The 14,387-nt window shown below is 44.1% G+C and overlaps 1 protein-coding gene across 1 annotated transcript in view; it reads left to right on the top strand.

Annotated features, from left to right (window-relative positions):
- The window catches only part of LOC107291299 (neurabin-2-like), a gene marked incomplete at its 3' end in the record, with an annotated part of 131,356 nt that overhangs the window by 41,717 nt on the left and 75,252 nt on the right, over window positions 1–14,387 (top strand). The window contains exon 2 of the mRNA XM_015820289.1: window positions 4,914–5,018. Coding sequence (XP_015675775.1) covers window positions 4,914–5,018 — 105 coding nt within the window. The remainder of the gene's footprint in view (window positions 1–4,913; window positions 5,019–14,387) is intronic.

Genomic DNA, 14,387 nt, shown 5'->3' with positions numbered 1-14,387 from the left:
TCAATCGGTGCCAGTGGGACATTGCTCTCAATCGGCTTCTCATGCCGAACTGGTGGATTCTTCTCCACCGCGGAACTCTGGCTTGGGTCTACCGGAAAGGCCAGCCTTCACGAACCGGCTTCACCCGTATCGAACGGGTCACACAGCCCCAGTCTGCCGAGCCTGGCAGGCGAGCTTGCAGATCGGGAGCTAACAGCAGCTCCGAGGCGTTCGGAGCGGGCGAAAGGCCCACCGAAGTTTCTAAAGGACTACGTGAGGTTTTTGTCACTGCAAACTTAAAATGCTTATGTATTTTTATTGCAAACTAAAATGCTTATGTAAGTTCTTGGAACTTTGAATGCCTAAGTACTTTAATGTTGTGTCTTCTTATGACCTGTAATGTTATGTATTTTGAATCTTGGCAGTGAATTTTAAGGCTCTTGTACCATTGAATGACATTGTGTGTCTTGTGAAACGTGTGTAGTATTGAACAAGAAATATTGTGTATGTGTTAAAGAACCAGGAGGGGAGGGGTGTAATGTACTGAGCTTAACTTACGGAACAGGTGCAGGGAACTGCACTGGAACCGTTAGCAGACCACGTGGCCTGCTAGCCAGACTTGCTGTCTACAAGGCTGATTAGTATGCATTTGAGCGGGAGAATACGGTGCATTCATTGGCTGACACCGCCTCAAGCTGAATGTATAAATAGGGGCGGAGCCATCTTTGTTTGAGTTCTGTTTTGTCTTCAATAAAGAAGTACCTGTTGACTACTCCTGCCTCTTCAATGCTGAACCCAGCAGAAAACAGAACAAACAGCATAAAGCAAAAGTGGGCCATGGGCATCCACAAAGTGGGGTGAAAAAGTCAAGGTGATGCTCTCAGTAGCACAAATGAAACCTCACCTCTTTTCTATTTGTCTGTGATGTGAGCACATATATAAAAGGAGTTGGATTTGATTGTGCTGCTGTGACTGCCATCTTCACTTTTTTTGACACAGACACGGACCCTGCAAATGTGATAGGGGTGGGCTGGAAAGCAAAGAGCATATGTTTTTCAGAATGTTGGCTATTTTTCAGAACGACTGAAGACCATCTAAAATTAAAATTGTTAATTTTAGTTAATAGTTAAGGAGAGGAATTATCAAAGAGAGGGTCTTCATTCTACTGCAGTTATCAGCTCTGCTTTTTGCTGAGCCATCTTTAGTTCATTTGTTTCCCAGAAGTGGTAAACCTACACATCTCATAGAGAATGCCAGTTATATGCAAGATTCTCATACAAATATCAAAACCTAAGCTGTGTGATGTTTATTTTTTTAAAAAAAATGTTCATCACCTGGTCTAAATACTGATTGACAAGTGTATCTCTAAGTTTCCATGTGCTCTGTTTGCTGTAGAAAAAATAGTAGTGGTAAAAGTGCTAGATACAGCATAAGAAAATGGGGTAACCAATGAAGATATAGTTGAAGTATTTGTGGTAGAAGTAACAAAAATAGTTGTACAGTAACAAAAAAAGGGATAGTTTCACCCTAGTAGTCCAGCACCATTCCTGTGTTTTCCTTTTCACAGAATGTATAGCTGAAAAGAATTAAAAAGAAAGCATTGTGTCCCTATCATCAAGAAGGAAATAAGTATGTTAGCTTTTTCTGCAGTGTTTCAGAATATGATGAAACATTATCAGTCATTTTTTCCTTCGAGGATTCGTTTAAAGGAAGGTCAAGTTGGTCATTGTATAAACATTTTCATTGATAAAAAAGTCACCTAGTTCTCTTTCATGTGTCCTGTAGTTGCAATTGTTGCTATATATTTACCTAATTGAGTTTGACTTTGAGAGGCAGTGATTCAGATGCTCTAGAACATGGGTGTCAAACTCGCCGCGTCACGTGTTGTGATGTATCGTGACTTTTTTTGCATTGCCGGAGCTGGGGTGGGCGCGGCCTCCGTATGATGCAACCGACCAGCGGGCCGGCAGTTTGACACCCCTGCTCTAGAACTTACCTTTAAGGATTGTTTTGGACTGTTTGAGCTGCCTTAGTTTTTTAAAGTATTATACCATTATTCTTCATGTACTTCATTTACCCAGGGTGAAGCTTTGTGAAGGGGTACAGTATAAGCTGGATTCAATATATATATATATATATAAAGGTTCTATTAGCTTCCTAAGCAATTGACCTCTGAAATTTGGCAGGCCACTAATTTAAATAAAGAATGAGTCACTATCTCTTTGCTAAACTGGAATGCCTCATTGTTGCCTGTGTATTTTCAAGGCACTGAACTATTCAGAAAGGAAGATAGGATAGGAAAGAAAAGCAGCCCTGGTACTAAATGCCAGCAGGGCTCCTGCATGCTGTCATGGCAATCAACATGGTTCCTTGCCCAGTACCAGGAGCACCAGCAAAATATAAACAGAGGCCTTTGTGGGCGAAAGCTCAGTAGAATCACAGAAATTGCTTTTGTGCGCTCTGACTAGTGCTTCTTGTGTTTTCTTCTCTACCTGATGTTCTTTTTAATTTTATAAAAAGGCTAGCAAGTTTTCCTCAGAATCCATCAAACTGGTACCTTTGGTCTGTGTCCCAGAGTGGTACAAATATAAATAAAGTTATATGTCCTTTCACTGTCACAAACCTGTACAGAAAGTCATGTATGCTTTAGTGAATAAAATTTTAGCCTTCAGGAAAAGCCTTAAAGCCTGGCTATGCCATGCCAGCTGGCATGGGGCTCTGAAGGAGAAGCTGTTGACTGGCGGTGGTTGGTGCACTAACAGAGAAGGCACCCCACCTCTCCTCCAAAACCTTTTTTTAAGCTTGTTTTAATTTTTGTAATTTTAAACCATTTTTATATTTATAATTGTTGACTGTTTTATCTTGATGTAAGCTGCGCAGAGTCACCTGAACCACAAGATGGGTGGCAAATAAATTTGATAAATAAATAAAATTAAAATAAAATTGTGAGTTTGGACGGAGGAGTCCAAAATTCATGTCCCCAATTAGCCACAAAGCTTATTGTTTAGCCCTGAGCAAGTAAGAAAACTAACTAGCAATCTAAGCCAGATGAAGCTAATGATAGCATTCATCCCTTTAAATACAGGTAGTCCTCACTTAACAACTGGTCACTTAATGACTGTTCAAAGTAACAACAGACTCAAAAAGTTACTTACAACCCATTCTTGAAATTACAACTGCTGCACCCCACACCACCCCCGCAGTCACATGATCACATTTCAGGTGCTTGGCAATCAGCTCACATTTATGACTAGTTGCAGCATCACCTGGTCACCTGACCACAATGTGCAACATTTTTTGCCGGTTTCTGGCAAAAAACATCAATTCGGGGGAACGGATGTCCATAATGACTGTGGTGAATCATCATAAAAATGGTCATTAGGTTGCCTGATGACCCACTTAACGACCACAACAATTTATGGAAATTCCAGACTCAGTTGTGGTTCATGAATGAAGGCAAATATATGTGTCCCAGGATAATGTTGCAGAATCCAATTAGGGTCGGTCACTAGGACCAGAGGTTTAGTCTTCCAAGCTGTCAGACTCATGCTGGAGCCCATCTTCAGGGAACATCTCTCTCACCAGAATGTGTGAGAGAGAAGTTTGTGGTTGTTAAGTGAGAACTACCTGTATTAAAAAGGCCTCTTGTAATTATATATTTATTGTATTTATTTGCCACCCATCTTGTAACAAAACAACTCTGGGCAGCTTCCAGCATTAAAACATTAAAATCCTAACAAATATATTTAAAAGAATAAAAATAGAAATCTCAATCAATATAAAATTATAGTTAAAAGATGGGGAGAGAGGGAACAGGATGCTCGGAGGTTAGGTGGGATTGCCTCTTAATACAACAACCACCTCAAGTGTGATGCTCCCCCATTGGGGCCCCAAGCCATCTGGCGGGGCCAGGTCTTCAGACTCTTATGGAAGATCAGAAGGGTGGGAGCCAATCTCACCTTAAGTAGTCCTCGAGTTACAACCATAATGAAGCCTGCCCATTAGGGTCAAACGTCAGGCTGAAGAGTAGAGGAACTAAGCAAGAAGGGAAAGAAAATCTTTCTGCAGCTTTTTCCTTTGAACTTGGGGGGGGGGGGAGCTTCATCTCCAAAGGTTTAGCCCAGTGGCCCCCAACCTTTTGGGCACCAGGGACCAGTTCCATGGAGAGAGGTGGTTTTGCATGCTGCCTGCATCCCATGGATGGGGCTTTGCTTGTTTGCGCAGCCCAGTTTCTGGCATGCCACAGACTGGTGCCAGTCCATGGACCGGGGGTTGGGGACTCCTGGTTTAGCCGACTAGAAACTTGTTCAACAAAATGGAGGACGCTTGGTCTTTGCAAGCTTTAGTTGCCCATCTGATTGCCTGTAGAGGACAGTCTACAGTTTAGCATTTAAGTCCTAGCTTAAGCAGCCACCATTTCCACAAGAAATTGTTGGGGCCCTGAAAATGGTGACTGCTTCCAGGAGGCATGGGGAGCTGGCCCAAGTGCTGCAGGGTCCTGTCGGGGCAGGATGGGGGGGAAGAGAGGCAGGGGGGCACTGCAGCATCCCCATGCTCTGTTGTAAGGGCAAATGACCACAGGGCAAGTGCAGATATCTTAACTTTGAAACAAAGTTGCATGTAATTTTGGGGTGTCAGTTGTAACTTTGAACCATTGTTAAGTGGCCCGTTGTTTCTTGAGGACTACCTGTATTGATAAATGTAATGGCAGTTTTGCCCAAAATAAGCCATCATCTTCGATTTCTCCACAAATGTGAATATAGTCCCCACTTTTGGTATATATGACAGTTTATTAAAATTACACCCTAGGTAGAGTGATTGTGTTTATTTACTACTGAATTCATAAGCTGTCATCCTTTGGTTGCACACTTGACTTTGCAAAAATGCAATTGGACAGATGATCTGTTTCTAACTTTCTCTATTTCCTTTCTTAGGATCCAGGTGAATGACCTTATTGTTGAGGTGGACGGCACCAGTTTGGTTGGCGTGACTCAGAGTTTTGCAGCCTCAGTGCTGAGGAATACCAAGGGTAGAGTCCGGTATGGGAACAATGTGCAGCCTAGTTTTCTGATTGGACCAGAATGTGTAACCAGTTTATGTGCGTAAAAAATACAGAAAAGCAGAAGTATGACCTTATTGAGAGTTTTACTGCAGCATAGGAAAAAGTTCTATAGGCAATAATTTTTATTTCCTGTGAAACTATTGGAGTAAGAGGGCCACTGATTTCCTGCCAGCTATGGTTTTGCTTCTTCTGTTTATATGTCAAGCAGATATAGATGTAATATAGCAAGTTTATTACATCATGGGTCAGCCAAGGGGCTGTAGTCTTAATGGTTTTAAACAATACATTTGGTTCCCATTTGCTGTCATAGAAGCTTTATTTGCAAATCAGGAGCAGTGGAGATACATAGCAATTCACATAAAAAACTGCACGAATCAGATAAGGTTATTTATTGAAGTGTTTTCTACTGATCAGACAAAAAAAGATGAAATATAATTAAATGCGTTTGTGGCAGAGTTTACTTCTTTTACTCTGGCAGGACATAAAGACATTTAGCTGTTTCCTATCAGACAGAAATCCAGCTATTCGATGTGCAGTGATGGAAGCTCACTTACTGAAATAACTGACCTATCACCTTTTTTTAAGGCACAAGCATTTTTTATTGCAGTGTTTTGAAATAGAAACAAAAGTACTAATGCTGAAGATGCAGGCCAGAAGTTCAGTAGGTGTGATCTTTCCCCTTCATGGAGATCTAGTGCTGAATGTCTGCCTGTTATCCCCAATTGAAGATCAACATTGTATTGGTGACATCAAATCATATTACGGTATTATATTGCATATATAATATTAAAGTATTACATATTACAGTAAATTCTCAATGGGGACTTGGATTTGATTGCATTACTTAGCTCCTCTCCTGGTTAAATGCATTTTTAAAATATAACTCTTGTTTATCAAGAGACCATAGTAGAGATATGACAGCTTTTTAATTTCTCTATTCTCCTCTGCCCTCACTCCACCCCAACTGCCCCTTTCTCCTTCAAAACCTACAGTTTCATCCAGGCCAACTAGTAAGAAAACAAATGGGAAAAAGGAAGGGCACTGATAGTGCTGGATTTCAAAGCATAGGCAAAAGAGGAAAAATCATCTAACCCCACTAGATTAATTATGAAGTTTGCAGATTTCTATTGCTTATGTGTAAGGACCCACCCCACTTTCCATCTTAAGAAGACAGAACTCTTGGAATATTTCTTCCAACAGGCATCTTTATTAAGAGAAGATGGTTGCAGGCGTGCTAGACAGGACCTGAGGCCCAACCCCTACCATTCAAGGTTTTAAGTGTTCCCAAGGAGCCCCCACCCCACCGTCCTTCCAGCGACAATCCCAGGCGTTACATTTCCACCCCCTTTTCCTCTCGACCGGCAGAAGGGAGACTTCAGAGAGTAGTAGATGAAAGCTGATCGGCCATATTGTTATGGTCAGTCCTTTTGGTGAGATCCACATTCAGTCCCTTTGAAGTTTTAATGAAGGAAGTGAGAGCCCTTTGCTCATCCCCCTTCCCCTTCATAGTATGACAGAATCCAGAGAGGGCAGAAATGGGGTTTTCCATAGTCGATAACTAGAAATGAAATATAATTGGATTCTGACATCCTGCCCCCTTAAAAATAAGAGAGATCCACCTGAAAAGAAAACAAAACAGGTATAAAAGTTAGTCTGGATTGTTAGGATACTCTGTGTGAAACTTCTTTAATAGCTTCGGGGCTCTGACATGACGTTTATGGACCCACTCATTTTGTGAGGCAGGGAGGTGTTTCCATGCTACTAGGTACTGAGTTGCTCCATGATATCTCCTAGAATCTAGGATTTCCTTTATCTCGAAGTGTTGTTCGCCCTCCACCATGATTGGAGGTGGAGGGGGGGATTTTTGGCCGTAACGATGACTGATGCTCTCTTTTCAGCAAGCTGCAATGAAAAATTGGGTGTATTTGCCTGTGATTTTGGGGTAATTCTAATTCTACGGTTACTGGGTTTATGATTCTTTTAATTGGAAAAGGCCCTATATATTTTGGTCCAAGTTTTTTACATGGTTGTAGGGATTTTAGGTATTTTGTAGATAAGTACACCATTTCTCCTATAATGAATGGTGTAGGCTCAACCCTTTTTTTATCGGCTTGTGCTTTGTATGCCTGCCTAGCTTCATCTAGTGCTTTTCTAACTATTGGCCAGGTGTTTTGTAATTGTTCCATCCATTCTTTCAGTGATGGGATCGCCGGTTCGTTTGGGATTAGTTCTGGCATAGGGTTGAAACTTTGACTGGTGGCTATTTGAAAGGGAGTGTAGCCTGTGCTGGAGTGGACTGTGTTATTGTAGGCGACTTCTGCGAAAGGGAGTAGGTCCGTCCAATTTGTTTGATGGAAATTAATAAAGCATCTTAAATATTGCTCAAGTACTGAGTTCGAATGTTCTGCTTGTCCATTCGACTGAGGGTGATGGCTAGATGTCAGTCCCTGAGTGGTCCCTAAGAGGGATAAAAATTCCTTCCAAAATGCAGACGTAAATTGCACTCCCCTATCAGATATGATGCGTTGGGGTGCCCCATGCAATCTGTAAATATGCTGCACGAAAGGTTTCGCTAAGGCTTTTGCGGTGGGAATCTTTTGGCAAGGGATAAAGTGCACCTGTTTGGAAAACAAGTCCGTGACCGTCCAGATGACAGTATTCCCATTGCTTTCTGGTAATTCCACTATAAAATCCATGGCTATTTCCCTCCAGGTGGCTGAGGGATTTGCCACTGTTTGCAACAGTCCGGGCGATTTCCCTTGCAACCTCTTTGCAGTTGCACACTTTGGGCAGCTGGCCACATAACTTTCTATGTCCTTTTTCATGGATGGCCACCAAAATTGCCGTTTAATTAAGTGTAATGTTTTTACAAATCCAAAATGCCCTGCTGATTTTGTGTCGTGGCAAAGCTGTATGAATGTGACCCTTTGTGTTGCTGGTATATATAACTTTTCCCCCACCCAAGGCAGTCCGTCCTTAATTGTGCACATGTGTCTATTTTTCTGGAACCATCTGTTTCCAAACTTTTCCGGAATTCAATTCCGGTTTGGCTACCCAGCTGCGGTTTTAACTTAGCTTGGGCTCTGGTGGTTACTGGCACTGCCAGTTGTGATTCTGCCATAATCGGTTTAGAGTCGGTGGCTCGTGTGCTGTTATATTGGGGCATGCGAGACAGTGCATCTGCCAAGAAGTTCTTTCCCCCCTCGGCAAATGCTTGAGTGTTTTCAAGGCGTGTTTTCAAGGCTTCCAAATTTTTGTGGTCTGTCCACACCTAGAAAGGGATTTTGTTTCCTTCAAGGAACTGGCGCCACGTAAGTAATGACCAACGTATCCCGTATGCCTCTTTCTCCCACATGGGCCAGCACTGTTCCGTTTCGGTGAGTTTCTTGGATGTATACGCAAAGGGTTGCAATACCCCTTCATCGTTTTCTTGTAATAGTACAGCCCACACTGCCGCATCACTTGCATCCGCCTGTATTACAAAGGGCTTATCCATGTCTTGATGCCTCAGTACGGGTTCAGCAGAAAAAAGTCTCTTTAATCTCTCAAATGCTGCTTGGCACTCCATTGTCCATGTTAGTGGCTGGCTAGGTTTTACTGAGGAGGCTCCCTTCGTTTTTAGTAAGTTCGTGAGGGGCAGGGCTATCTGGGCAAATGAGGGGATGAATTGGCAGTAAAAGTTTGTGAAACCCAGGAAACTTTGCAGTTGCTTTCTTGTGCGAGGTGGTGCCCATTCTAATACTGCTCTGACCTTCTCTGGGTCCATTTCAATTCCCTGTGGGGATATGCAATAACCTAGGTAGTCTATTCTTTCCTGGTGGAATTCGCATTTCGATAGTTTGGCATATAGGTGGGCGGCTCGCAGTTTCTTTAAAACCGCTCTGACTAGGTTGACATGCTCCTCTTTTGATTCGGTGAAGATAAGGATGTCATCTAAGTAAACCAGGACCCCCTTAAATAGGTGCTCCCTTAGTACCTCGTTGATTAATTGCATAAATACTGCGGGGGGGGCCTTGTAATCCAAATGGCAAAACTTTGAATTGGTAGCACCCCATTGGACAGTTAAATGCAGTTTTCCATTCATCCCCTTCCTTAATTCTAATGCGGTAATACGCTTCCCTTAGATCTAGTTTAGTAAAAAAAATTTCCTTTTGAGAGGTGTGATAACATGTCCTTCATGAGCGGTAGGGGGTATAGGTTGCTTTCACTGATTGTATTCAGGAGCCTATAATCCACACATAAGCGTAAAGAGCCGTCCTTCTCTCTACAGAGGACCAGAACGGCCACTTTAGGCTTGGCTGGTTCAATGAACCCCCTTTCTAGGTTTTTCTTTATGAATCTTTCCATTTCCTCCTTCTCCTTTGGGCTCATGGAGTATAATCTGGGCTTTGGGAGTTTTGCCCCAGGCTTGAATTCTATGGCACAGTCCGTGGGTCGGTGAGGGGGAAGCTGAAAACTTCAGCAAGATCTCTGTATTCCTCTGGTATTTGTGGTAGCCCCTTTTCTTCTCCGATGGACGCTTTTTCCGTTCTTAATTTTGGTAGATCCCCTTGGGGTTTTAAGTCCGTAGGGTCCCCTTTCAGGAAATTGATTTCTGCCGTCCTCCAATTTACCCAGGGGTTTCATTTCTTTAACCATTCCATCCCTAGGATCATCAGGCATTCTATGCCTGGGGTCACTACAAACGTTATGTCTTCCTCATGGGTGCCCAGGGAGAGGTGGATTGGTAAAGTGGCTAGGGTAACTGGCACCCCCCCTGCTATGGACCCATCTAACTGGCCAAATGAGATTGGTTGTTCTAGCCTCCTTAACAGAATGCCCAGATTCCCCACTAGCGTCGGGCTAATGAGGCAGCGGGTGCAGCCAGAGTCTATTAAGGCTTTCACCTTGACAGCTTCAGGCATGGAGGGAATTAATATAGTCACTGTCTTGAGGATGGGTGCAATGGGTCCACTTACCAGGGGTTCGCACTCCGAGCTGTCGTCTGAGGCGTCCACTGGCCCTGTGGTGTAGGCTGGAGTTCATTTCCCATGATGGGCAGAGGTATTGGATTCCACAGCCTCTATCACTCTCATGGCAGATTCTTTTGGCTTAGCTGGCGACTTCCCAGATTTGCTGGCCGGTGATCTGTCTGGGTTGTGCTGGGGGGCGTTCGAGCGGCATTCTACAGCCCGATGCCCCTCTCTCCCGCATTTGAAACAGCCCATTGGCTTCTTGGCCATAGCCGATGGTTTCGCTGGTTTGCGCGTCAGCTCAGGCAGTGAGCGGCTCCATTGTTTTCCTCGGCAGTGCCTCTTCAGTAGGTCGATCTCTGCTTCCTCTGCCAGGACGTACGATTCGTCGAGTTGGTGTGGGTCCCCTCGGGGCAGGCAAGCATCATATAGGTCGTAGTTTAGGCCATCTTTGAAATGGCTAAGGAGGATGTCTTCCGGCCAGTTCAGCTTGCTGGCAATGGCCCAGAATTCTTGCGTATATTCGGCTACCGGGCGTCTGCCTTGCCTCATCGTTTTGATCCTTTCGCGGGCTTTGCGATCAGCCAGGGGGTCCTCAAATCGCCTTCTCAGAGAGGACATGAAACGGTTGAAGTCCTTGAGCTCTGGGGCATCAGAGTCGTGCAAATTCACCACCCAATCTGCGGCCGGCCTGTCCAGAGCAGATTGCACGATCCGGATATGGGCTTTGTCGCTAGGGATGTGCTGCCCATATTCCTCCATGTAGCTGAGGACTTGGGTTAGGAAAAACCCCAAGCGTGTCGGCTCCCCCTTGAATATCGCGTCCAGCGGCGGGAGTCTTTGAATGGATTGGTGCCTTCGTCGTCGGTGGTATTGTCTTCCATCTGGATCGCGATCTGCGGGTCGGCAGGGAGTGGGGGCTACTGGATCAGCGGATGTCCCCGGGGCTGCAGGTTCCAATTCCCCCTCAGTGTCTCTCCAGTTGCGGCTCCAGGAGCTGGTGCGGCCGTGCGGCTCAGAATCCTCCTCTCCTAGGGAGCCGAGTGTTCTCTTCATCAAGTCGATAGCTTTCTCTAGGATCCAGCTCGAGTGCTGTGCCCAGCTTCCTTCCTCTTCGCTTGCATGCAGGGATTTCTCCATCTCCTGCTTCCATTCTGGTTGGTTGGACTCAGGGTCACCTTTCTTGATTTCTTTTCCCACTCGCCTTTCTTTCCAACGCCCATTGACCACCGAGGTTTGTGGTTACCCGTCTCCACCACCTCTTCTCCTGAGGAATCTGACCTTTCAGATCTCAACATCTGGCAGGTTTTCAGTTGGGGCAATGGCTCCCTCTCTGGGGGGCTTTCTCCCTTCCCTGCTTCGTCGTCTTACATGGTATTTTTTGCAACGTCCCCTGGCAAGGTTCTCCCTTCCAGGTTGACAAATTTTGCAGATCCTGTCTAATGTAAGGACCCACCTCAATTTACATCTTAAGAAAACAGAACTCTTGGAACGTCTCTTCCAACAGGAATTTTTATTAAGAGAAATTGATTGCAGGCATGCTAGACAGGATCTGGGGGATCCCCCCCCCACACCATTCAATGTTTTAAAGTGTTCCCAAGCAACCCCACCCCACAGTTCTTCCGGGCTATTCAATTTGGCAGATTTCTAGGTGTTAAGTCCAGGAAATATATCGTCAGTCTTCTCTGTCGGCACGATCACTCATTCTCTCTTTACCCAGATCCCAGGCGTTGCATTTTCCCTCCCTTTTTCCTCGCTGCCGGCAAAGGGGAGAAATTTAGAGGGAGTAGGATGAAAGGCGGATGGCCACATTGTTATGGTTAGTCAGTGCTTTTTTTCTAAAAAAAAAAAAGGTGCTGGAACTCACACACATCATACAACCCACCTTGCCTACCCTACAAGGTTCCATCCAAAAAAAGTGCCAGAACTCCATTCTGGGCGTTCTATGAGAAAAAAAGCCCTGTGGTTAGTACTCTCGAAGAGAATCAACAAAAGGTTACTTTGTAGTTAATGCAGGAAGTGATAGTCATAAAGCCCCCATGCTTACCCTCCTCCCCTTTCATAGTATGTCAGAATCCAGAACAGAGTAAGAATTGGTTTTATATCAGAGTAGGTAGATAGAAATGAAATATAATTGGATTCTGACATTTACACCCATACATATATATCCATACATATATACATTAATCACTGTCCATTTTAAATACGTAGCAGAAAGAGGAAGCTTGAGAGTTCACAAGGTTGATGCTATATGGAACAAAACTGTGACTGAATCTAGATGTTCTGCTTCGGATACCATGAAGCCTCCTCCCAGAAGGTAACAAGGAAAACAGGTCATGAAGAGGAGGTGTAGCGTCCCAGACAATCCTGCGGACCCTGCTCAAGCATCACTTATATGCTATGTCCTGAATAGAAGGAAGTGAACTACCAATAATCTTTTCTGCCATCCTCACCACTCTTTCCACCGCCTTCCTGTCTGAAGATTGAGAGCATCCTGTCATATTGCATTACAGTCTGAACCAGACTGTAATGCAATATGACAGGATGCTCTCAATCGTCCCTCTGTAGAAGGACAGGGGAAGGAAAATGTACTATTCTCATGCAATGCAGAAAATGTAGGCACTGCTCTGCCCGCTTCACCAGTGTTTCGCTGTTGAGCGACCAAGCTAGCCTACTCATTAGCTGCACACCCAGAAACTTGATGCTGTTAACTACCTCCAAAGGTAAATCATTAATACAGAGGTGTTTGGCTGTGCCTGCCTTTTCTGAAATCGACAATAGCAATAGCACTTAGACTTATATGCCACTTCACAGTGCTTTACATCCCCCTCTAAGCAGTTTCCAGAGTCAGCATATTGCCCCCAACTATCTGGGTCCTCATTTTACCAACCTCGGAAGGATGGAAGGATGAGTCAACCTTGAGCAGGTGAGAATCGAACTGCCAAACTGCAGGCAGCCAGCAGTCAGCAGAAGTAGCCTGCAGTACTGCATTCTAACCACTGCACCACCATGGCTCATGACACCACGACAATGATCTCTTTTGTTTTTCCGTTTAAAACAAGGCTATTTTTATTACACCAGTTCACCAAACCCTCTATCTCTTTGCAGTAAGCACCCTCATTGTCATCCTGAATAAGGCCCACTACTGTTGTATCATATGCATACTTCACAATATGGTTGGTGGAAAACCTTGCACAACAGTCATGGGTCAACAGGGTGAACAACAGCAGACTTAGGACACAACCCTGAGGAGAACCTGTTCTCAAGAAAATGGTGTTAGAAATATTAGTCCCAACTCGCACATACTGGGGCCTATCAATAAGAAAATCAAGAATCCAGTTGCACAAAGGAGTATTAAAGCCTAAAAGGCCCAGTTTGTCTATTAGATGCTGAGGAACAATTGTATTAAATGCTGAACTGAAGTCAACAAACAGCATTTGCACATGAGTATTTCTTTCCTCTAAGTGTGCCAAGCTCAGATGGAGAACAGAAGAAATAGCATCCTCTGTAGAGTGATTTGGATGGTAAGCAAACTGAAGTGAGTCAAATGCTGGAGGTAGGCTAGATACAATAATGTCCTTTATCAGCCTCTCAAAACATTTCATAATGATGGATGTAAGTGCAACCGGACATTAATAATTGAGACCCGTAATTGTCGACTTTTTTGGCACTGGCAAAATAATGGCCATCTTAAAACATGATGGGACCACTGCCTGCTGAAGTGAAAGATTGAAAATATCTGTAAGAACACAAGCCAACTCATCTGCACATTGCCTAAGAACACACCCAGGGATATTATCTGGGCCTGCTGCCTTCCAAATGTTAACTTTCAGCAATGTCCTCTGGACAGAAGTAATATCAAAGCTAAGCACTTGCTCATCAGGATGGGGCACAGCTTTCCTCGCGGGGGTGCTATTTGATGCCTCGAATCTTCAAAAAAATGTGTTCAGCTCATTTAAAAAGTCTGTGTTGCCCTTACAACATGATGGAGCCACCTTATAGTCTCTAATGGCCTGGATGCCTTGCCACATACATCTGGTTTTCATCCAGTCCTGAAAAAAGTTCTGAACTTTCTTACAATTGGCTTGCTTTGCTCTTTTTATGGCACTTTTCAAATTAGCTCTGGCTGTTCTAAGTGCCAGCATATCACCAGATTTAAAAGCCACATTCTGTGCTTTTCAACATCTTGCCAACCTCCAAAAAGAGAAGCTACCTTCTGGTAGGTGATTCAATTATAAGGGATGTAAATTTAGGAAAGGACACAGAGGCTTCGAAAGAGGTCAGGTGTCTTCCAGGTGCTACTGTCAGTAGGGACAAGAAACGTATTTCTAAAATAATTAAGAATGGCAGCAAGGGCTGTGATGTGGAGGCTATTGTACATCTTGGCACTAACG

The sequence above is a fragment of the Protobothrops mucrosquamatus genome, unplaced genomic scaffold (assembly GCF_001527695.2).
Source record: "Protobothrops mucrosquamatus isolate PMUCROS unplaced genomic scaffold, P.Mucros_1.0 scaffold1113, whole genome shotgun sequence".
In the NCBI taxonomy this organism is placed as follows: domain Eukaryota; kingdom Metazoa; phylum Chordata; class Lepidosauria; order Squamata; family Viperidae; genus Protobothrops; species Protobothrops mucrosquamatus.
This window is presented reverse-complemented; position numbering and strand designations above follow the sequence as displayed.